Genomic DNA, 24557 nt, shown 5'->3' on the forward strand with positions numbered 1-24557 from the left:
AAGAGAAAGAGAAAGAGAAAGAGAAAGAGAAAGAGAAAGAGAAAGAGAAAGAGAAAGAGAAAGAGAAAGAGAAAGAGAGAGAGAAATAAATATTTTTTCTTTTTGTTTTTAATATCTAAGGACCATTCATGGAGAACCCTTGCACAAATGTAGCCCATAGCACCTCAGTCTCCAAATGGGCTTCCTAGTAAGGGGAACATGGGCTGTCTCTGACATGAACTCTTTGATCACCCCTCCCTGATGGGGGAGAAGCCTTACCAGGACACAGAGGAAGAAAATACAGCCAGTCCTGATGAGACCTGATAGGCTAGGTCAGAGGGAAGGGGAGGAGGATCTCCTCTATCAGTGGACTTTGTGAAAGGAGATGAGGGAGGGAGGGAGAGAGGGCAGGATTGGGAGGGGCAAGAGTGGGGGCTACAGCTGGGATACAAAGTGAATAAACTGTTATAAATAAAATAAATTATATTAAAAAAGAGAATAAATCTTAAGAAATACAAGTATAAATATAAATTATATTACCTATTTCAAACTCATGTATTCCACAAGCTCTCTCTTCTCTCAGTCCCTCCCTACCGCTCTCTCTTTTTATCTCTGTGTATGCGTGTGTGGTGTGTGGTGTTCATGTAGGTGCACATGGATGTTTGTGGGTATGAAGGGCCTCATCAGCCCCCAGTGTCTTTCCTCTAGTAACATCCACCTATCTTTTTGCGACAGTCTCCCTGAGACTCGAGACTCCCGGTTTGGATAGGTTGACTGTCTAGTGAGCTCCAGGAATCTGCCTATGTCCACCTTCCCAGCTCAGGGATTACAAGCACTTCTCACCAGACTGGTGTTTGTTGTTTTGTTCTGTGTTACTTTTGTGGCTGGAATGCAGGGCCTCATGGCCACCTGGAAAGCATTTCACCAACTTGAGTCCTGTCCCCAAGCCCAAGCAGGACCCTAGAAACTCCTTCCTGAAAAGTTAACACATCAGCCCTGAGGTGCTTCCCTGAACCTGAAAAAATGGAAATCTGTTCGCTCAGCATAGATCTAACCAAGTCCACTAGGCTCTCCTGTGAGTCTCTGATGGCTTGTCCTCCCCAGAATGCTAAAATCATTGAGTTCCTTCAAGAAACTAGATTTTATTCACCTCAGCTTCCATAGGGCTCAACATTGTCTCAGTTCTCAAGATAAAAAAGGAAGTGTTGTTGAGGTGGAGACTCAGTTCTGAGAGCCAATGTGATCTACCAAGCCTGCCAGCCTGTGTTTGATTCTCAGGGCCCACGGGGTGGAAGGAGAAGAGAACCGCCTCCCATGGGCTGTCCTTCCACCTCTGACTGTGCACGGTGGTACACATATGCACACATACCAGAAAATCAACATGCACAAATGTTTTAAAAGTAAATATCACAAAGAAAAGAAACATTGGGGGACATTTCAGTACAAACATGCAGATTGTTTTCCCCCTTTTGTTCCAAGGTCATTATTTAATTTTCTGTGGAAGAACACTTCAGCCTTTGAAAAATTAACCTATTGTAGAGATTTTCTTTTCAATTCCAAATGAAAATTAAATTATCATAAAATAAGTTCCAGAATGATTTTACCCCATTTCCTCTCCTTTTCAAAGGGAGGTTTGTATAGTTCAAATACAGGATCTGTATTTTTAACCACACTTTGCTGGAAAAGGTGTAGATCTGCACACGTTATTGTTGCGGCTCTGTATCTCTGTGTGCTGTGTGCATTTGCGTGTGTTCATGTGCACACATAGTAATTTATATGTGTGCAGGTGTTCATGTACTTATTTTTTTATAATTTTTGTTTTTTATATTAATCACATGTTATTTACTTTGTATTCCCCTGTAGCCCCCTCCTTCATTCCCTCCCAATCCCCCTCTGTCCCTCATCTTCTCCCTTCCCCTTTCCAAGTCTACTGATAGGGGAGGAGGACCTCCCCCCCTTCCATCTGACCCTTTCATGTAACTTATGCACACAAGCATACAGAGCCAGAAATGGACACTGTGTGTTCTCCAATATACTTTTTAAAATGTATTGTTGTTATTGTTATTATTATTATTATTATTATTATTATTATTATTATTATGAGCAGCATCACTGCCATCATCAAGAAATCCTTAGACTGTTCTTTCAATTTTATGGAGCAAAAATCTGGAGTCCTTTTTTATTATTTGTTTTTTCTTTCTTTTTTTTGGGGGGGAGGGGTGGTGCTATGCCAGTACCATACCATGAGTGGAGGTCAGAGCACAACTTGAGGAAGTCAGTTCTTCCTTTCTACAGTGTGGATTGCAAGGATCATACTCAGAGTCTCAGGTGTCTTTATTCATTCCGCCATCTTGCTGGTCCTTCTTTACTTTTAAGATAGTCCTTCACTGACTCTGGAGTTCACACATTCAGCTAACTAGCCAGCTGGCCAGCTCAGGGATCTTCTGTCTCTGCTTTGCAGTGCTAAGGTTACAGGTGTGAAACCACTTGCTTGATGTTTTATATGGATGCTGTGTAAATGGCTAATAGGACAGCCCTGCTGTGCCTCCTAACTACTCCGGGGCTGAGGCAGAAGGATCCAGAGTTCAAGGTTTGCATGGGCTAAAAAAGGACTTCATAGCTACACCAGAAAATTAGTGTTCTCTGTCTCAATGAAAAAAAAGGGGGTGGAGGTGGGGCTGTGTCCATAGCAGTGGTATAGTGCCTATCAAGAAAGAATGGATGAGGCTCTTGGTTCAATCCCCAGGAATCTAAAGATAAATAAGTCCATATAATAAAAACATATTTAAATAAAAAACTAATACAAGTATTGAATAAAATTAATACATTTCTATAATTTCATAATTTGAAATGTTAGTGAAGTTTGCTTAAGGGAATATGTCCACGAATAACCCCTTTCCCTCCTGGTTCTCTGGGAAGGATGAGAGTTGAGACAAGGCTTGGCACAAGCTTGGCCAGGAGGAGCCTGTGCTGGATGCTTCTCTGAAGCAAATGCCAGTGGAAGAGGAGGATCTCCTCTCCTGAAACCCTTCTGTATTCAGGGTGGCCACATCTGTGTGCTCTGCTTGACTGATGAAGATGAGCCGACTCCCTGCATTGGGGAAGTTTGTCTTGGAAGGGCCACAGTGACAAGACAATCACCAAGTGCTAATTGTGCATAACCAGTGTTAAAGATATGCAGCCCCTTTACGGCAGGTAATAAATGAAGCGAACACAGAAATGTATTAGGTGCTTTTGTAATGAGGTTGGATTAGGGTTTTGCAGCCATAAGAATGTGAACAGTTTTTAAGAGTCAAAATTTAGGAGTGTTTGTCTTACTTGACTGAGTTCTACTAAGCAGACAGACTTAATTGTGAATGTAACTTTTTATTTCCATGATGAAATAAAACTGATCTATGATTTGTAAATAGCATTAACCACCTTCAATTACTTTGCATCATAATGGGATTTAGGCTGAGTTTAGCACTTGAATGATGCTTTTATTTTCAGTGTGAAACAGATAAAATATGGAAGCCTGCCCTAGGAGAAAAATGGGCAGAGGGCATAAACTGTTTACCAGAGGAGAAAACTCTGAAGGGCTACAAGTGAGCAAATAAACACCAATTAAAAATTATAATCAGATAGCAGCTTTCAACTCTAAAGGTGACAAGAATTTCTTTCTAAATAATAAGCCCTACTGTTAGGGTGAATGCGAGATCATGAGTAAATTTGGTATGAGAATGATAGGTATTGCTTTTATGAATATCATTTGGTCAATATTTACCCTAAGCTTTCCAATTGTTGTATTCCTTGTCTAACTAATTACACTCCTGTGAACTCATCCTGACACAAATTTGAGCATTCGTCTGCTTAGAGAGTCAGTGGATAGAAAATGCACTGTAGAAATAACAAAAGCAACGAATCACACAATAAGCCTTAATACCTGATAAAACTGAATGCAAAATAGCTTAGAATATCTTAGAAGACATTTCAATGGCAAGTAAAAAGATACATAATAAAGACTCAATGGAAGAGTTCAAATATCACACGTTAAGAAGCTTCCTTGTTAAATTGTTTAGCATAGCATTTTATTAGTTCATTCTGTGTACTAGCATGAGATTCAACACACTCACTTCTTTAACGCCCTCAGATGCATCCTTGCCTTTCAAAGCCCTCCAAACCTCATGATTTGCTTCTGTAACCATCACAACCACCACCACAACAACAAAAATATCTACAACTACTACTAATTGTAGACAAGAGTTCCACCATGTACCCCAGGCTTGCAACTATCTGGAGATCTTCCTGCCTCCACTTCCATCATGTGGGGAATTCCCATTAACATTCAAAAAATCTGTTATAGCAGTATAATATAGAGAGGTTATACATAATTTGTTGTGTATACATAAAAATCGTGATTGGCTATATATTAAAATAATATTTTCTTTTACAATAGTGAAAGTTGGAATTCCTTCTCATTTTTAAATTTTCTTCTATAAATGCGTGAACTTTTCTAAGTAAACAGCTGTACAAGATGCTTGCTTAAAGAGAGTTGTCATTGGCTCTTGCCATAGTGAAGCAGGCAGTCAGGCAAACAGAGGTAGTCTACCATCATGGCTAACACATCTTTACAGTTTCTACACGAACGTGTTCACATGCATATAAGTGTTTCTGGATGGATGTGTGCACATTCGTGCTTGTATATCCCTATTTTTATAAAAATAACATGTGCATTTATCAACTTATTGTTGGCTAAGAGCCACCTTAAGCTGCCTTAAGCCTCCGTTGACCTAAAACATTTGTTGGGAAGAAACAAAACACAAGGCGGCTCTTAGTTTGCTGCCCAGGTAAATGCAGTATAAGCTCTAACAGGTGATGTTCTAAACATCTGAAACTGGCAAAAGACTATATTGAGGTGAAGATCTCATAGAAATACTAAGTCACTGGGGTATAGTTTGGATGGGGCAAATTACAAATATAGAAGGAACAACTTTTGACAATCTACCCACTGACTAATGGAATATTATTTTATTCAAATTCCAGCTTCACAAGACAAGTATCTGTTTTTCCATTTTTATTGACACTGAAACTGTGGCAATTTAGAGACAGTAAGTAACATTGAAAACCCCAGTTAATATATTAGCTAATATATGTTGGAGCCAGAATCTAAATCTGTTCTTACCAAGAATATCCTATTCTTTTATGGGGCCTCCTGAAGAGACTTTGAATCAAACTGGATTTTTCTGAGTAAGTTGGGTGAATTTAGAATCTGAAGCAATATTTACTGGTGTTCCAGTGTGTGAATATTTTTTCACAGATATTGAAATTTCTTGAAATTCCAGCAAGCCATCAAACCATGGCTTTGCTATTTATCATTTTGCCATTTTTGTTTGGTTGTTTACCTTTTGAAACAAGGTCTTACCACATAGGACCAGCTGTTCTAGAACTTGCTTTGTTAGGCCAGGATCATCTTGAACTCACAGAGATCTACCTTCCTCTACCTCCGACACAGTGAGATTAAAGAGGCAACCCTGATGGGCACATTTGTAATATTCTATGAAAACAGGTGATAGCTGTACAATAATTCCCACTGAGGAGTGTAAAATTTTTGATGAAGAAAAAGTGAAGGGTTTATTATAGTATTAGTTGGAAGAATTTTGAAATTGACTAACCAAAAGTTACAAATGTGGAAATTGGATCCAGACAGATAATATAGTTAGTTTAAGACAGCATAGCTGGTCTGTGGCCGAACCCAAACTACAGCTTAGGTTTCTAGAGTCCTGAGGACTATTCTCTCCACTGCTGTCTGCCTAATGCTGGTGACTGTTTAATTATTAGATACATTTCACCTCCTTCTCACAGAGGCTGGTGGTAGCTAAGAGTATATAGATACCATGCTTAGAATTCCAGACAAGAAGTCAAGATAGTGACCCTAGGAACATAAATAGGATGAAAATGAACTTCCTGTTACCAATTCTTTGTCTCTAAAACAATCACACAACAGTCCAAAGGTAAAGGTGTGTGTGTGTATGTGTTTGTAGTGTGCATGAGCGTCTGTGTGTGCTCATTCGTGCATACACACACATGCCTGCATGGAGGTCAGAAGGATTTCAGGGTCAGCCTTCCCCCTCTCCTTAGTTTGGATGCTTGTTGTTTGCTGAGTAGTCCGGGTTAGTTGGCTCCTAAGCTCTTGGAATTCTCTCATTTCCCTCCCAATCAGCTCCATTTTGCCGTAGGAAGACTAGAATTACAGAAAAGTGCTAAGCTGTCCATCATGACAAGGCTCTTGAGCCCAGGTTCTCACTTGTGCAGGGAAGACTTTGCTCACTGAACCATGTCACTACATGCATGAAAGGTATTCCAAACTGCCACATTAAGAGATAGTAAGGCAGTAGCAAGAATGAATGACAGGTCTGGATGTTAAGGAGAAGTACTTCTGTATCCAGTTGCTGTCACATAACACTCTTCTCTGAAGCTAGTCTGAAGACCTTTCCCCTCAAAGGTTTGTTTCTGGTGTTGAATTTACATTTGCAGAACCCCAGAATGTTGAGATTAATTGGTCTAGCAAAAACCATTCCCACCTGTTAAATCAACAGCCTGCAGAGTGGCATTGTTTTTGGAAGGTCAAATTAAACGTACTAGCTGTACTTACCTCTGGTTGCAAAGCTGACAGGCAAAGCAGTCCAGGTGGTACACATTATCCTTGGCACGCATCACCATCTCAAAGGCAGGGATGAGCTTGCTACAGGCAGCACAGTTTCCCGTTACACCGAACAGCCTAGAACAATAAACATTTTCTTTCTCAACTTTGGAAACCTGCGTTTTCAGACTGAGAAGCTGTTACTCCATGCTTTGAAGCAATCCATACGTAATGCCTTATAAATGAGTTTCATCTGATATATATATATATATATACATATATATATTCTTCTGTAACACCCCCCCTTGACCTCTCCAGAAAAAGACATTAGGATGCTTACACAACTATAACAAATAGCAGTCTATGGGATAAATCGTGCAAAAATCACCTGCTTTCTAGAGTACCAATGTACAAGCAATATAATCACATGTTGACATTACGTACTAACATTCTAGTCTTTCGACTGTAAGAACCCCAAGTATCTGATTCTCTCCTCTTTGACATCTAATTACTAAAAGGCTCACCAGTAACATTAAAGAGCATTTATGAACAAGCCATTTAAGCAATTTAACGTACGGAGGTACATGCACTTTTTAGCCCTATAGCATAGTTACAGCTGTGATTATGTTACTCGGGTAACACATTACAGGAAATGAGGCTGGAAGCTATACATAGCTATGTCAGAAGCTGAGCCGAAATATACTGTCAGAAATAATGCAATAATCTGGAAAAATTATTACTGAAGATGCTTAGAAATAGTTTTGTAATGACTTAGAAAACAGTACCAAAGTGATTTTGATCACTGCACAATGAGAGGAGACAAATCTTTTTCTCTGTCTGCATTGACAATATTTAAAGCAAGTTGCTTTAAAGTTGTTAATGCTGGTGAAGAGCTATTATGAATAATATTTTGTGCATAGTGGTTAAGGTCTTTAAATACTAGGAATGAGCTCAGAGAAAAACAGCCCATCTGCCAGCTTTCTTTTTTTTTTCTCCAGCATCAGGCTAACGGGAGAAAAAATATAATGGTTCTCAAGGGAAAGACGAAATTAAAAGCAGTTCGAAACTAATGAATTCAAAGGTGCTGTGGAGAAAGCTCCTTTTGGTTATAAAAAAGCACTTTGCAAAAGTCTTAGCCTTTCATTTTATTGAATTTTAGGATTATGCACAAACATGCCCAAGTCTCATGTCTTTCTCAAAACTCCAAAGGTCCTTGCTTAAGGTGAGCATGTTCATTTTTCAGTGTGTAGCCATTTCCTGTTCTTGAACTAATGGTGATACTTAGGCTTGTCACAGTGACGCCCACAAGTCTGACAAAAGGTGGCCGAGGTTCTCATGCTCCTGGTTTTGTTACATTGTCTCTTTAAAAACACAGGCCTCTTGAGGATGAAACAGCAAACACCTCCTAATCTTCTCCCTGGCATGCCCTGGGCATCAACTATGGAAGCAAACCAGTTTGCAACAAGAAGATTAAATTCAAGACGTATGAATACTTATCTTCCTTAAAGACTGTTTTAAAATGTTATGTGCTCATCTTGCTAGAGGCGGCACACCTCTGTATTACTGGCACTCTTAGTAGGGGATCAGGAGTTCAAGACCAGCCCCAACTATATAGTAAGTTCAAGGGCAGCCTGGGTTATATAACCTAAATAATCTTTATATTCTCAGTTTGCAGTTCATAACTTCAGAAATCATCTTCCTTTAAAACAGACTCCATGAAACAATGCAGTGTTGTATGACTACCCCTAGGATCATTGAAAATGAATCTAGCACAAGCCAAAGCTTTGATCTTTCCCCTTCTACTTTTTTCTTTCTCTTTTTGTGTAACTCGCCTCATTATGAGGCTCAGGTTGGTCTTGAACTCTTGATTCTCAGACCTTAGCCTCCTGAGTGCTGGGATGGCAGCTGCCCACCACTGTGTCTATCTTCACCTCATTCTTTTCTGGGCAGAGGAGTTCTGGCTCCTCGATGTGTGGCGCGTTCAACACTGAGTGTACTCCATGCCTTCCTCGCAGAGGTCACACATCACTTACTTGTGTCATCTGTTCCCTTGTAGTTTTGAGAAATAAAGAAACCTGAAGGCTCCTTATTCCATGTACATGCCTATGTTTTTGCATATAAAATCTCCCTAATAAGAGATAAGGGTATTGCTGAGCATTACTCAGTTTTCCTCACACCTAATAAAAACACTACACTACACACACACACACACACACACACACACACAATGCCATTTTGAAATTCTGGACATAGTTTCCCCCAATTTCAATTGCTCTAGCTAGCTGAGCATTTATCAGCTACCTGATTAGAATTTGTTTCCACACAAACCATTGATCATCAGCCTATTACTAGGCAAATGACAGTTAATTACCCACTACATTAACCACTGGGACCTGAGACCTGCTTCTGCTGCCATCAGTCAACATGATAAATGTGGCAAGTTCAGTAATGCATGGCCAGCCCTGAGCTGCCTGCTGTACTGTGAGCAACCCTCAATCTCACTTCCAGGCCCAGGAAAATCTATGGCAATCTGCATAATTACAAGCTCTGGGTTAATAACAGACAAATGATTTGTTGCATCTAAACAAAGTCCTTGGAATGGTCCCAGTCTCTGGTGGCTCCTGTACAGCGGGCTGCCACCAGTACACTTTCCATGACAATGTGCACAAAACAGCTCTCTGGCGTTCTAGCCTTCCAATTTGTTGCCCCCCAATTTATGGATTCTGCATATGTGATTTTTAATCATTAAAGGACTCTTGAAGCAATATTATCTTAATTATTCTCTGCTGTAACCAGGGAATTAGGCTTCAGATAAAATTTTCTTCTTCCGTGCACTTTCCTTGCCTCGCTGGAGGCTCCATCAGTTTCCATCTACACCTGGACTCTGAAATCCTAATGATGAATTATTGCCCCTTTTCCTAGGAGGGCGAACCTTACAAGGGAACATTTTACTGAACTGTCAGCTCACAGACTGAGTGCGGAGATGCGGAAATCTGATCTAATTTACTGCAAAACGATGCATTTGTTAGACTTTTCCCTCAGTTTTTGTCCAAGGATCAAGAGCTTATTCAGTAGCTGTACTTATGCTCTTGGTTTCTCCTCTGGGGGTTATAGAAGTGAACCCCAAGATTCTCTGCACAAGGAAACCGAGTAAGGTTTTATAAAATGGCTTTTTCATGTTAGTATCCTTTGGTAACTGTTAAGTTTGGATTCTAAGGTGAAAATGAATCTTTACATGCAGCCTTTAGCTTAAGGTATTTTTAAGTTAAGGTTCTCATTTGCACATTAGTTCGCTTTCAAGTGTATCTGGGAAATATTTAAGAAGAGTCTCTTAATTATAAGATTCTTTTAGACAAAAGTAAATCTTGCTAGACATTGGCTTGAACCCTCTCCTGTGCTGTTCACTCAGTCGCTTGTTTATGAGGATGACTGTCTGTTTTTTCATATCAACTACAGACCTCATAAAACTCTTGCCTGTAGTGCTATGTCAGCCTCTCCGTAAAGAGAAGGGCCTACTTGCGCTTCCTAGTACATTAAAACAAATGGAGCTTTATTCAAAAACTTGTCCTTTTGAAATGTGGACCCAAATAAATCATATTGTACCAGCCTGTGAATTTATGGTAAGGAAGAACATAGACTGATTGACTTCTTTCACTCATTTTTAGGAAATCTTATAGACTGTTCAGGCACAGCTGGAGTTAATTGGCCTCCTTATGGCCAGAATGTCCCCTACCATTTATATTCACAATAGGCATTAGGCAATATAGCTATCACCTTGTAGGTGATATACCATCAAAAGTTGACTCGCCAGTGACAAGTGTCATGGGTACCACGTCTATGCCTATCACTGTTTGTAAATACCGCGAAAGGTGCTTGTATTCCTTGTCCACTCCAATTTTTGCTTTCATTACTTGGTATTGACAATCCAAAACCGACAAGATAAAAACCAAACAGACAGCTTCCTTATAGAGCAGCAGCTTATCCACACAGGACAATATTCAGAGATTCTGTGAATGACTAGGCAATATACTCATCTCTCTCTCTCTCTCTCTCTCTCTCTCTCTCTCTCTTAGTTATCAAGGCAATGCTGAGTTTTTATTACATGTTCAGCAGCTTTGGCAGGACTGCTTTAAGTCAGGTGGCTTGGTGTATACCTATTTCCAGAGTTCCTGGCGGGAGCTAGAGAAAACCCCAAGACATGTAATCATTTAACCCGGCAATAATAAACACAGGCTTTGGGAAACTGAGCGCCCATTGTATTAGTGTCTTTTTCTTAGCAGCACCAGATGTTTCTATGGATTCTTTTAAAAACCAGGTCAGTGATTCACATCACTAAATCAAATCCCCCCAAGCTACAAAAAAACATAGTATTTGACTCACATTAATTTATTGTTTGGGAAAAACATACACACACAAATATTGTTGCAATAAGCTTGGATTCTGAACAAAGAGAAAATTTTCTCCTCCATCCAGGTACTTAGCCACACCTGAATGTAACATTAAGGATTCCTTTTAATCTTGAGGATAAGACTAGATTAATTATCATCATGTGCATAGAAACCCTTTCTCTATAGCATAGCTAGAAATGTAGCATAGCTGCTTTCCTTAGATATGACACAGTAATCGACAGAAAAGATCTCCCCATCCTCCCTGGACTGCAGGCTTGTGAGTTTGTCTGAGCATGTGATACCAGCAGTTATGGGACATTTCTTATTTCCATAGACCGAGAAGGACGATTGCTTTTTTGTCTCCTGTAAATACACTTTTCATCATCTTTTCAACTTCACTTCTTAAGCCAAGGGAGGGAGTGCTGGGAAATGAGTTCACTGTCAATATACTACCCTTTTGGACTTGAAAAAAAATCTCACCCCTACAAAAAAGCCAAAGAGAATAGACATTATTCCTCCCCCCCCCTCTTTTGGGGTCTTCACATGTGTTTAATGTTGTAGAGATGAAGATATCTTGAAAATTTAAGATCAATAAAGACAGAAAACACTAAGCAAGTAAAACTAAACAGAAGAGGACATATGCTTAACTTCATATTAACTTTGAGCCCTGTTCCTAATTTGTGGTTTGGTTTGTTTTCAGTTAGAAGCAAACATAGGCACACAGAGGTGGTGCTGCATTTTCCTAAAATTAAGGTAGAAAAATTGAAATGCTGCATGGTAATGGCATGGGACAACACATAGTGCCTAAAAGTACTTGGTGATAATTTATTTAATACTTCATGCATGGTATCATGGAGCATTTGTGTTCTAAGTCACTTCTAATCTGTCTTAAATTCAGTCTTTATATTATTTTCTTTATGAACAAACAAAGAATTTCCTAAGGGGTCTAGGAAAATCTAGGCAACCATGATAGGTCACTCCATCGGAAAAGACTTAAGCTTAAGGTTCAGCGTTTTCGTTTGTTCAAGTGTTCAATACTGCTTCTCCTCTATGGTCAGCTCAACCCTGCATATCCTTGAATCATGCAGAATAGAACTAAAGAGCAAGGGGCCAGAAGCCATCCTAGATCACTGGGTTATCGCCAGTCTCTGTCTGCCAGGCACTGGGTGGATTTGCAGTATCAATCCGTATCAGCTCAGCAAAATCAGCATGGGCGAAATAAACATAACTATGGTGAAAATGATTTCTAAATTTTAGGGGAGGAAAGCTAGGTTTTCTAACTATTGAGATCCAGACATAGTCATATGTTGGCAACAAAAGAAAGTGTAAAGGAATGTTAATGACTTGGAGGTTCAGCTTCGTGGTAGAGCATCTAGCACCGAGGCCAATCTCTAAGAGAATGCTAAAGTTACACTGGGAAAGAGATTCTGATGAAAGCCAGTGTCAACTGTTTCTCCAGGTGCACTGTTAGCCAGGGACCCAAAACGAAACAAAACTAAAGAGATATTTAGGGCGTCTAGCCTTTTATCAGCACCAAGTGCATCTCTTCCCGAGAAATCCCGGCTATATACTGCAGGTTCCACTCTGTGATTCAGTTTAGGTCAAATTAGCCTTGAAATAGTCCAGAGAAGCAAAGTAAAAGAGGAATGCATTCCACACCCTGTTTGTGGAATTTTCAGTTCTGTTGTAAAGGTGTTTCCTTCACTACCTACGTCCAATTAACTCATAAGCCGAGTCAGCTATCCATTTCCTCATATCCTGCACTTGTGGCTGCTATGTGCTTCCAGCAAGTACCCGAAGACCTATTATGTGGCTAAGTCTTGACTTTTGTCACACACAAAAATAAAACATTTTCTGAGTTCTTTAAGCTATTGATTGTATGTGGAGACAATCATTTATATGAACTGTATTAAAGAAAATATTTCATACAAATTTCAAGAAAAAAAAAACACCAAACAAAATCCCCTAAATTTCACCTTCAAGAGCAATTCCTTTTACGAACAGGAGTGTTAATATGTAGAGTTTGATTTGTGCTGGACAGTGTGTGTCTGTAGCCTGAGTCTTCCTCATACTTCTGGCTATATGGCAATTATGACTTTCAAGGAAATGGAGAGCTATATTTTTTTAAACTAGAATTCATCCTGGATATTTCCGTTCTATGTTTGGAGATGAAAATTAAACATAAGCTAGAGATTTAAGCATCTACGATAATAGTGTGAGTCATGACAGCTCAACTTATAACTGAAGTAGATAAAATGCCCTGTCTATTTTCATCAGTTTCAGACTATTAAGTGTTGATTCCTTCCCCAACTTTTTCTTTTCCTGTTGCATATTGATGCATCAGAACAAACAAACAAACAAGAACACAGGGCTGATGCTCTGGCTGCTCTAGTACACAAAGTTATCCCATGTCTACAAGGAGTAGCTATGCAGTTGCTCAGCAGCTAGCCACACATATATTTAACTCTCTCCCTCTCCCTGTACTGGGTTACATTTCCCTCTTAAAGTGGACCAAGGAGTAGTTGGGGAGAAGGCTCCAGAACCAAAAAATCAGAGCACAGGAATATTTCCTGAGACTGATACTCCAACCAAGGATTATGCATGGAGACAACCTAAGACCCCTGCACAGATGTAGCCCCACTTGGATACTGAACTGCCATTATAATAGGAACAGGGACTGTCTCTGACATAAACTGATTGGCCTGATCTTTAATTACCTCTCCCTGAGGGGGAAGCAGTATTACCAGGCCACGGAAGAAGACACTGCAGCCACTCCTGATGAGACCTAATTGACTAAAATCAGAAGGAAGGAAAAGAAGACCTCCCCTATCAGTGGACTTGGGGAGCGGCATGCATGCAGAGGGTGGAGGAAGGGAGGGATTGGGACAGGAGGAGGGAAGGAACCACAGGGGGGATACAAAGTGAGTAAAGTGTAATTAATAAAGAAAAAAAAGAATTTAAAATGAACATAATACTATTTACAATTTAAAAAAAGTGCTTGCTGAACAAGCATGATGAAGTCCTGAGTTCAGATTCCAGCACTCATGCAAATACTAGGGCTTGGTGGTGCTTGGATCTCTGAGTCTTGTCAAACATACATTCTTAATCACCACACTTCACGTTCAGAGCAATTGAGGAAAACACCTTATGTAAGCACCTGGCCTCCATACGTATATACATATACATACATATATACTTGACATAAACATAAACAAACACCTGGCTGCCATACCCACCGTATGCTTATACAGAGAGAGAGAGAGAGGGAGAGACAGAGACAGATATGTGCATATATGCACACAGAGACACAGAGAAAGAGAGATAGATTGACAGACACATACAAGTACAAACACACACACACACGGAAATAGAAAGAAAGAGAGACCAGAAAAGGCTGCTTTGAACACGTCTTCAGGCCTGTGACTTATTAGGGGCTTCATGTCTGGCTATAATCCTTTGTCTCTTTCTTCACGTCTGACTATTAAAAGTTGCAGAAACTGTTTAAATGCTGCATTTTCATTTTTAACCAACCACGTGGGCTTTTCCTTCACAGTGCCTCTGTAAAGCCTCATGAGCAGGTGTTAGGGCTGGTTAGATCAGTGCAGCAGCCCCATGGGACAAACTGTTCAGAGGAAAACAAAATTGAATATTTCCCCTCAACATTTGGTGTGGATAACATCTCTGGGCAAACCCGACAATTGTATCAGCATTTCATGCAATCACAAAATCTTAGAACCAAAGTGTGTCAAGCTTGCTTTTCATTGTTGGGATATTGAAAAGACAAGACTTCACACAATCCTAGATATAGTTATGGAAATACAAAATACTAAGCAGAACAGCAGGGCATCAGGAAGACAAAAGAAACACATGTGGACTCAAAATAGATTTTTAGATGATAAAAATAGATATTTTATCTTTCCACTCTAGCCTTCCTGCTCTAATTTAACAAGCTTATAATAAAAAGAAAGACAAACAGCCAAAAAATATGTATGTCCGTGGTGCATGGTTGAGGATCACTGTAAGAGTTACCTGCCTAGACTGTACAAGGTCCTGGGTTCAATTCCAAGAACTAATAAAATGAAAATATGCCAAAATTTCCAAAGTATGTTACAGATATTGTGACTATTTTAGTTTCTCATTCTCCCGTTTCAGCAAGTCAAGGAAGCTATAAGGGAAACTAAAAAAATTCTATCTAGGCTTAACAACATTACAGAAAATGCTACCTGGAAGGTGCTCTATGTGATTTATAATAAAAGAATTTTATAATAATAAGAATTTTAAAATGATAGTCTATTTTATCATGAGATTCAGAAAGCTTTGTCTACAAAAAACTGAAGACATCTTTCTAGTGAAAACTTAAAGAGTAAATAACCCTTTCCTGAAACTGCATTGAAGTCTTTTGATATTTTCCCAGATGTTTTAGAAACCTATAATTACTTCTTTCTTATCTTTATTCTCACACTTTTCTTTTCATGCATCATATATAAAAGTGAAGGAGGAAAGAACCTTATTTGAAAATACTATTTTTACCCTTTTCATGACAGTTTCACTTCAAATAAATGAAATTATCATCAGGAAAGAGAAACCAGAAGATGAAAAAAAAATACAACAAGGCAATGAGGCTATTTTGTAAATTGTTAGTTGAGAAGTAGCCCTGAGGGAGAGTTATCCCATGACCTTTGTCAAAGAAGCCATTTAATGTTTCTACGCTTTAACATGTTTCAAAGAATCACCCTTCTATCCAGGTACTACACCCGGTTCCCAAAAGTGCCCACGTGTGACCCCAGGCACAGAGCGACAGTCTGATTGACAGTGCAATGCAAAGCTCGTTTGTTCTGATGTGTGGTGTACCTTTTGCCCCGGAGATTCTGACTTGGTGATCACTGATAATCTGAACTTGAACAGGTCATGCAGCATATTCTTGAAGCACAGCTACTCAATTTTCAGACAATCCTGTCTTCTAGGATCAATCATGATAGCTTACCTCAGAAAAAAAGTTGCTACGCTGAATGGCAAAGGTTAACAGGAGAGCCTATTGCTGAAAACTTAGCTTCAAGTTGTATTTATGTCATGCATAGAAGAAAAGAAACTCAAGTACTCATTTTTATGTTTAAGAAAGAAAGCAAAATGTGGTATGGTGTTTATCTATTTAATATGTTAAATTTACCAAATTAAATGTATGGAGAGAATGTCATCCCAGGTCCTCCCCTTTGTTTTTAACAAAAATACTTCTATAGTGGAAACATTGTCACATATCTAGTAGTTTGAAGGACACAAACATAATTGCCAAAGACAGATAAAATGTATATTGTTTATATTTTGTTGTTGTTATTTCTTTAAAGCAAATACAATGCATGGTACCATTTGCCTCTGGTTCTTTTAAGGGAGAGTTATTCTTAAGTTCCTTAAGAAAGTATTCTTTATGTTACTCCATTAGAGCATGACTTGTGAGCCAAGCATCTGTGTTTGTCAGAAATGCCCCGTGCTGACTAGAAAACTGTATGGTTGACTAAGTACCTGGGATCAAACAGAATACGAATGCTTAAAAAGTATTGGATTCTCAGCTTCTCTGGAGAGCCACCATGTAGATTGAACTAAGTACTTTAAGAGTGGTGCCTAATTTTAAAATTCTATAATTCTGTATTCTACTTAACTATAGCTGAATTATTTAGGTAAGGATTAACTTGAACTTGAGTTTAAGTTCTCAAGACTGGATGTCCAGTGATCTCGTCATAGCCAAGGGAAATGGAACACAATACAATGTTTATTTGACACTGTGGTGTGTGTGAGTGTGTGTGCATTTGCATGTATAAATTTAAGAACCCATTAAAATAAGATTTAAAAGGGTTATCAAAATAAACTCCTGAGTACAGTTATTAGTGGGATTGGGTGGGTGTTTTGGGACTACTAAAATATTAACAGAAGAAAGGAGAGTCAAAACAATTTTGTGTAAGGATTTGACATTATTTCTTAGTAGCATTTTTCTCAAAATTGATACATTCAAAGCACAACATTGAATCTAGTATTATGGCAGAGAAATTTCAGCCAAATTTTGTGTCACACGCTTTAGAAAGAATTATTAGAAAGAATTATAGTGAAGTTATAAGTTGTTTCTTTCAATATATCTATACAACATAACTGTAAGGGTTAATAATGCTCTGTGAGTAGTCTTCAAACTTTTTTGTCACAAAATGCAATTTCCAAAGCACTGGCTTTGTTTCTAGGATGTATCTGTATTTCTTTTGTGGCATCACCTTCAGGAATTAGTATCAGAAGTAATCTTTGTAAAATGATTTGACACAGTGTCTGGAACTTTAACTATTCTTTACACAGATCAAAAGCCAGAGGTAAAACCCTTCATACATCTAGGGCGTGTCTATTGGGCTGTGCCATCAACACACACCCCACTTCCAGTTTCTCCCATGCATCAAGTTCAGCTATCTTTGGGATCATGCATAAATTATTAGGCATATAATGATCTTCCTGGTGTCAAAAGACATTTTTGTAAGAAACACATGCAAACCACTTTGGGAAAATCTCTTCATGAAATATATGTCAGAATAATTCATTCTAAGAAAGAAAGAGAGAACTATATAAAACCAAATATTTCATATCTGATCTGAATTTACCCATCTAATTTCTAAAGCTATGGAAATAAGAAGTGGGTATGAGAACAGTTGATCAACGAAATATGTAACAAATACGAACCATATAATACTTTAAAATTTCTTTACAAATTATATAATTTTCAAAAATATGATATTTTTGTTTTTATAGTGTGTGTGTGTTTTAAACTTGGTTCATTTCATTGGAGAAAAAAATTGCACTTTATTGATGAAGAAATCATTTGGATAAGTCATGAATGGGGAGAAAGATCACATTAAATATATACATTTCAATGCCTATTTACACATGGCCATTACTTAAACTTCCTATTAACATATATTATTCATGGAAACCTTATACAAAGTTAAGAGAGAAAATATTGTAAAAAGCAGTAATGATATGAGAATATCATGAGTGTATAAAGTCTGACACAAAGATTTTAGACCCTCCAATAGAGAACAATGAGGTGTAGGGGGTCACTCTGCAGCTCTAGTTCACTGGTTACCCTGGAAAGACAACATCAGGGTTGTTTGCACGTGTGCTGACTGTTTCTGTGCCGTGTGTCCACATGCACAGATATAATAGTAACCTATTACTTATCTCCTTTACTCTCAGCCTGTCAAAACCCCTGTCAGCTGCAGGAGTGATAAGGGGGGCATTTTAAAGAAGATATTGGAGCTGTAAGCCTCTTAATGTGCCAAGAATCAATCCCGTGAAAGCAAACGACTTGAAAGGGGGTTATGCTGTTTAGGGAATCACTGAGGGTCCTTCAGTTCTGCTCCAGCCCAAGCTGGCGCTCAAGTTTTCTCACCCCGATGACCCCCGAAGTAGCCCCTAGAGGCTGCAGAACAAGGCCGTTACACAAGGCAGCTTGCTAATTGAGAAGTTGATCGGGGGTAGAGAAACTCAGCCTTACTGCGTTGTGTCCAAATCAAGCATGACGGGATTGACGTCGCCAAATCACCGTCTGGAGGCCACTCCACGCCAGGAGCAGCCGGGTTTTTCACACCTGATAGGCCTTCACTCTGTCTAGATCAAGTCACATTAAGAAAGGAATGGATTACAGGGTGGGAGTCCGCGCCCCAAAGAGCAGCACTGCATTGCCTAATTGCTGCGTCTCTGTTTCCCCGGAGGAACGGGTATATGCTTTGTGGACCTGATGCTTACTCGACCTTCTTGGAAAATCAGCTCCTGGCACTCTCTCTGTCTGCCCAGTCTACAACAAAAATGTAGCAATGGTAAAACCCTGGAATAAGTTGAAGCAAGACAGTTTGGCTTTCAGACACTGCATCATATATCACAATCCCATAGGGTGAAGGGGCTACACCGTGGGAACAGGCTTATAAACCTCGTTTCTTCAACTTTTCTTAAAAAGTTGCAGATGTATGATACAGCATAGATGGAAACACTGGGCTGAGAAAGCTTCTTTAGACTCAGAAGGGTTTCCAAAGCAGAGAGAGTCCTGCTTTTAACCTTTGTGTCCCTAGCCTGAGATCTGCACTTGTCCAATCTGGATTCTCCTGTGACAGATAGCATAAGCCATATTCCCACAGTCTGACCTGGCAGGTAAATTTTATATTACACACACACACACACACACACACACACACACACACACACATTTACTTTTCTATATCTGAGAAGAGGAAACCATCGCACCAACAGTGTGTTTCAGGTAGAGAATAAAGCCTGAATTATAGAAGCTCATCTTAGTTCCACTTATTTATTTTAAATTTCAGGTTGTTTTTGTTTTTAACTGGAAATTCCCACGCTCTCTTTACTAACAATAGGGCATGTAGAGAAAGCTACAGCACACTTCTAGGCATTTTAGATTTGTTGGCCACCAGAAAGAAAACTATTACATAATTCTTAATTTTTTAAAAAATTTTTAATATGTATGTGTGTACATACAGATGTCTCTGCATGAGTTTGTATGGGTGTCCAGGGGGCCCAGAAGTATTTGCCAGATCCCTTGGAGCTAGAGTTACAAGTCTGTGAACTGCCCAAGGTGTGTGCTGAGATCCAAACTGGTCCTCATGATTGAGTAGCCCTGGCTTTCACCCACTGACTCATCTCTCTAGTTTCCTGTCATCACAATTCATCCTGAGAAGCTGAAATAGGGGTGTGGAATATGTACAGGTAGGTAAATTGAGGTGCAGAGTGAGCAGCGTCTCCCCAGGATCTTGGCATCGCTAATAGCAGTGACACCGACCATGGCACTAGTCTACGTGCCCTGACAGCCGCCTGATGTTCACTTCAGCTGAGGATTCTCTCTCACTGTTAACTGCCGTACAGTACACAGTGTGACAAATACTAACAAGAAGAAGCAACCCAAAACACACCAGGGAAAAGGCATTCTCTCTATGAAAAGATGACAGGGAAATCCATAGTGCCATGTGACCCAAACGCTATTGACTTCCAAGTTTTAATCCCAACTTAACATGTCACTGTCATGTTTCTCTCTGAAAACTTCAACAAGATCATTTGCAGCACTCAAAAAAAGTAGGTATGCCCACACGGGTAAGACCTACTAACACGGGGACTTTCTTTTTGTAAAACATAAAGTATGAGATCAATTTCTCTGCACTCAGGGGGAGGCTGTCCATGAAGCATCTTTAATGGCAAAAGCAATAGACAGAGTCCTCTCAGATAATCTCACATCAGCAAATTAGAGAAATCAGTCAACAGATTTTCCCGTGCTCACCTTTTAAAAGTAACCTCTCAAATCAATATCAATATGAGATCTGGTCAATGATGTGAGAGCCTAGACTATAACAGCCAGTGTCAATGGAGTGTTGTCTCCCTAGCAGGTATCTGTTAAAGCATCTCACATGGGTTATCTTGTCCTTGGTCCCCACCGCAGTGACCAAGGCAGATGGTATTGTTTCCCCATTTTCTATATGAGAAAGATAGATGAAAAGAATTATGTACCATGCTCCAATTACAGAGAGCCAATGGTCTGGCTGGACTCCATACACTAAGCCATTTAGATTACCCTCCCCCACCCCGCCCCCAACACTTAGTTCTCAACAGAACACCTGAAAAGCACAGAGAGGCAGTGCAAGAGGACCATCTCTAAGGTTCCCTTGTCACCCTGCTCACATTCAGAGCTAAAGGCTGGTTCCCTGATCACCTACTTCTTTCTACAGGACATCCATTCATTTTGCAAGCTGCATTCCCCTGTGCTGACATTTCCAGTGCCCAAGCAACCGGAAAATCTGCAATATCTTTAAACCAAAGATTCCAGGTTCATCTTTGGTTGCTCCTCTTCTCAGGCTTCTAGATCCACCTTTGGGTTCACTCAAAAGAGGGTACACCTTCTCTTTATTTCTAGTGACCTAAGTCTGGCATGCGTCTCTCTTCTGTTGTACGAAGGCTACACTGGCTATCTGAGCATCCTTTCTGCCAGCACATCTTGCTCTGCTCCTCATACTCTGCAGTCATTAACCTTTCTAGGACAGAGGTGCAATGCATTTCTCCTACCTAGAACCATCCACCCTCTCTATACGCAGGATGAATGAATAGCAGCAAAAGTACTCAAGCCCTTCGCTCTCAATTCTTGCATTTCATGTCCATCATGCTTTGTACTCCCTTCTCATCATATGCATTCATGCTTAATGTCCTTCCGCTCCCTCCTGCTGAGACCACACTGAACCCACTCTTGGCAGAATATGATGACAGTTTTTCACATTCAGTTCAAATGTCACTTGATCTATGAATCTCCTCTGATTTCCTTCTGGCAGAATGAATGCCTTCCTTTAGATATTAAAATGCTTGTTTTCATATAGCACAATGATCTTTCAGAATTTATATCCGCTCATGTCTTTCTGCTTGCCAGATAATAAGCTCCCTAATAGCTTGCCCTCTCCTTCACCCAGCACCTAACACATGTGCTATTCATGTGCCCCCCAAATTACTGAATTACAGGGTAGAGATATAACTGAAAATTAGCATATTCCCTTGGTTGGATTTATAGATTTCATAGGGGGAGTTTTACTCACACTCACAAGATTAGCACCAATGATTTTTTTTTTTTAATCCCATTTTGAACTGAGTGTATAAGGCACATGAGCTCTGTAGGTGGAAGTCAAAAATAAAGTATCTGGAAGCTGTTACAAAAAAAAAAAAAACCCACCATCCTCCCCACTCTTTCCTGAAGTGTCTCTGTGTGGAATAACTCATAAGGGCAGCATCAGACTCTTGCTAGGCAGCACCCTCCCTCATCTAATTGCAGAAACTCAGCGCAAACCTTTGATCGCATCCAAGATGGCTCATGTGATGCCCACACATCAAAACCCTGATCTTAGCAGCTGGAGAACATGTGTGCGTGGTCTCATCATTACCATTCATGACCCCATTATACCGAACCACTTGGAAGAGAAATATTAGTCTCAGGCAGGCAGCCCAAAAGGCTTATCACTATCATTTCTATTGTGAGGAAGAAGGCTTTATTCACAAGACCCAGCTCCTAAATGTTCTTTCCAGATTCCAAGACTTTTGAGTCCATCCAAAGCCTTCCTGTATCAGCTCAGTTATTAAAACCATATTCCTCTAACCAGCCAGCAGGGTTTTTTTTTTTTTTTTTCATTTCCCAATACAAAACTGCTTCGTTGCATTTATTTGGATGCTCCTAAACATTTTAAGTGATTCGGCTTCTTCTTTGTGCCATCAGTATTAAGTTCCTTGATGTTCAGCTTGGTATAGAGACACTCTATATGGCATAGGAACACTGATACGGCATTTCCCTGCCTGCGAGGTATCTTCAGTCTAGTGCTGCAGTGATGGACAGGCAGAAAAATGATAAGTTTTCTTCTTGTGGCATCTAGAAAAGGACTTTTCATTACTGTGGATTTCCTAGTTTTACTCCCCTATTCGGTACCTTGCACTGGCCAAATAGTACTCACATAATACTAATCAGGCAGCCCACAGTGGCTTCCTGGAGCAGTTCTATAAGCCCACCACTGACTTCGTTTTTCTTCTAAACAAACTAGTAATTGTGGGTGCCATAATAATGATGTTTAAATGTTGTACATGACATACTCATACTAAAAGCAAAACTTGTCCTTTATGTTTGTGAAATTGGGATTTAAACAATCACTGTATATTCTGACATCGAAACACCTAAATTGTCTAGTTCATTTTACTTCATTGCAAAGTTTGCATTGTAAAGTTCAAAACGCTCCTCTATCTAATACGCATGCTCTACTTATCAGCATGCCAAGTGCATTTTCTCCCAGATGTTTTCCAGGCAACAGAAACCATGTTTCCATTTGAATCCCTATACTTTAATTAAATGTTGAAAGAATTGGAATAACCACCTAATGCTGAAAGTTCAATTGAGGGATCCTCACTATTTTATTTCCAAATGTTGTAGAAATGAATCATATCAGAGACTTTAAAAAATTACTTAGTTCACTTTGTAATATAAGTTAAAAATAACTGCCTTTTTCTTGTCCTTAAGGAAGACATGGAAGAGAAAAATGAACTAGGAAAAAGATGTAGTTTGGAAGGGAGGGGTAGTTGTGTTTTCTATGGTGCAGACCCTTGTCAGTCTGGTCCATACTCAGGTCTGACATCAAGCTTTCAACACTTTAAAATATTACAGAAAGACCCATGTGAGTCCACTTGAAAGGATATGTTAAAGGGGAGAAGATTTGTTGTTAGACACACAAAGTCTCACTAGATAGAAGAGAGGATAGAAAGAACACTGGGCTGCTAAGAGCATTCGTTGCTCATCCAGACGACCAGCATTTGTTCCTGAACCCACAGAGCAGCTTATAACCCCCGGTAGCCCGACTCGCAGAAGGATCTGATGCCCTCTTTTGGTCTCTATGAGCACTGCATGCACATGGTTCACATACATCCATGTGGGCAAAATATCCATACACATAACAAAAAAGGTGAGAACAAGTAATGGATAAATAAACAAATAACACCTGTATTAAAAAGAGACAAAAAGAAATAAAAAAAGGAACAATTTTTTTCTTCCAACTGTATTGTTAAGTATATTAGTGACCTTTTCCAACTCAAATACTCTCTGGAGCCTCAGTTCATCTGTAACAGGATGGATTGTGTAGGTCATACACTTCCATAGCTCTGATACAAAAAGAGAACAAGACGTTTCCAGCAATCAGTCCCGTATCTTCCCTTGGACATGCATTATCTGGGGCAAACATAATGAAATGCTCTATTAGTTTTCTAAGAAATTTAAGAAAAAAGGAACAAAGAACTGTCCAGTGTTCTCTATTTATTCGAAAAACTGTTTCCTGAAAAAAAAAATGATGCGCTTTATAGAAGGCTGTTTGATGATGTCTCCAAACAGAGTTAAAATCTAATGTGTCGGATGAGAATCATGTGTCCTGACACTGTGGTCTAATGCCTGGTCAACAATTCAGAGAGAGCACACCATTAGCTTGAAATGTTGACACAAACATATGAGAAAGTGATCATCTTGCTTCTTATTGTCAGCACATGGCTTAAGGATTTGCATTTTTAAAAGCAGCAAAAGAAACTCACTTTCTTTGTATGATTTTCAACTAACCTCAGCCATTAAGCAATACCCAGGTGATCAGACTCTAAGTAAAGAAATGCCTCCCTGGAAATTTCTGGCTTACAAGGAGCTCAGTGGGAAGAGGCCGAGGCTGCCTCCTCCTCCTCTCTCTACTCCACATACCTTACAAGGCACTCAGTATGAAGTCAGCAAATTATTTTCTTGCTTTACCAGCAGGAACTATATTTCAGTACAACTGAGAAAGTTCAGTTGCTGAGTGAAAAGGCATACTTTGCCAAAAAATATAAGCTAGTCAACACAGGTATGACAGAATGATAGGGTAATTTTCTTTGATAATAATTCTCATTTATTTCAACCTCCCAAAATGAGTAGCCTGGGACTGGAAAGATGAATGAGCAATTGAAAACGCTGCTTTGGTGGAGGACCTTGATTCAGTTCCTACAACACACATGGA

At 39.5% G+C, this 24557-nt stretch overlaps 1 protein-coding gene across 6 annotated transcripts in view; it reads right to left on the bottom strand.

The window, feature by feature from the left end:
* Positions 1-24557, bottom strand: part of Lmo3 (LIM domain only 3) — a 62278-nt gene that overhangs the window by 6874 nt on the left and 30847 nt on the right. For all 6 annotated transcript variants that reach the window (XM_021654100.2, XM_021654099.2, XM_060384333.1 and 3 more), the window contains one exon: positions 6611-6736. In XM_021654100.2, the coding sequence (XP_021509775.1) occupies positions 6611-6736 (126 nt within the window). The remainder of the gene's footprint in view (positions 1-6610; positions 6737-24557) is intronic.

Source organism: Meriones unguiculatus, chromosome 5, assembly GCF_030254825.1.
Source record: "Meriones unguiculatus strain TT.TT164.6M chromosome 5, Bangor_MerUng_6.1, whole genome shotgun sequence".
In the NCBI taxonomy this organism is placed as follows: Eukaryota; Metazoa; Chordata; class Mammalia; order Rodentia; family Muridae; genus Meriones; species Meriones unguiculatus.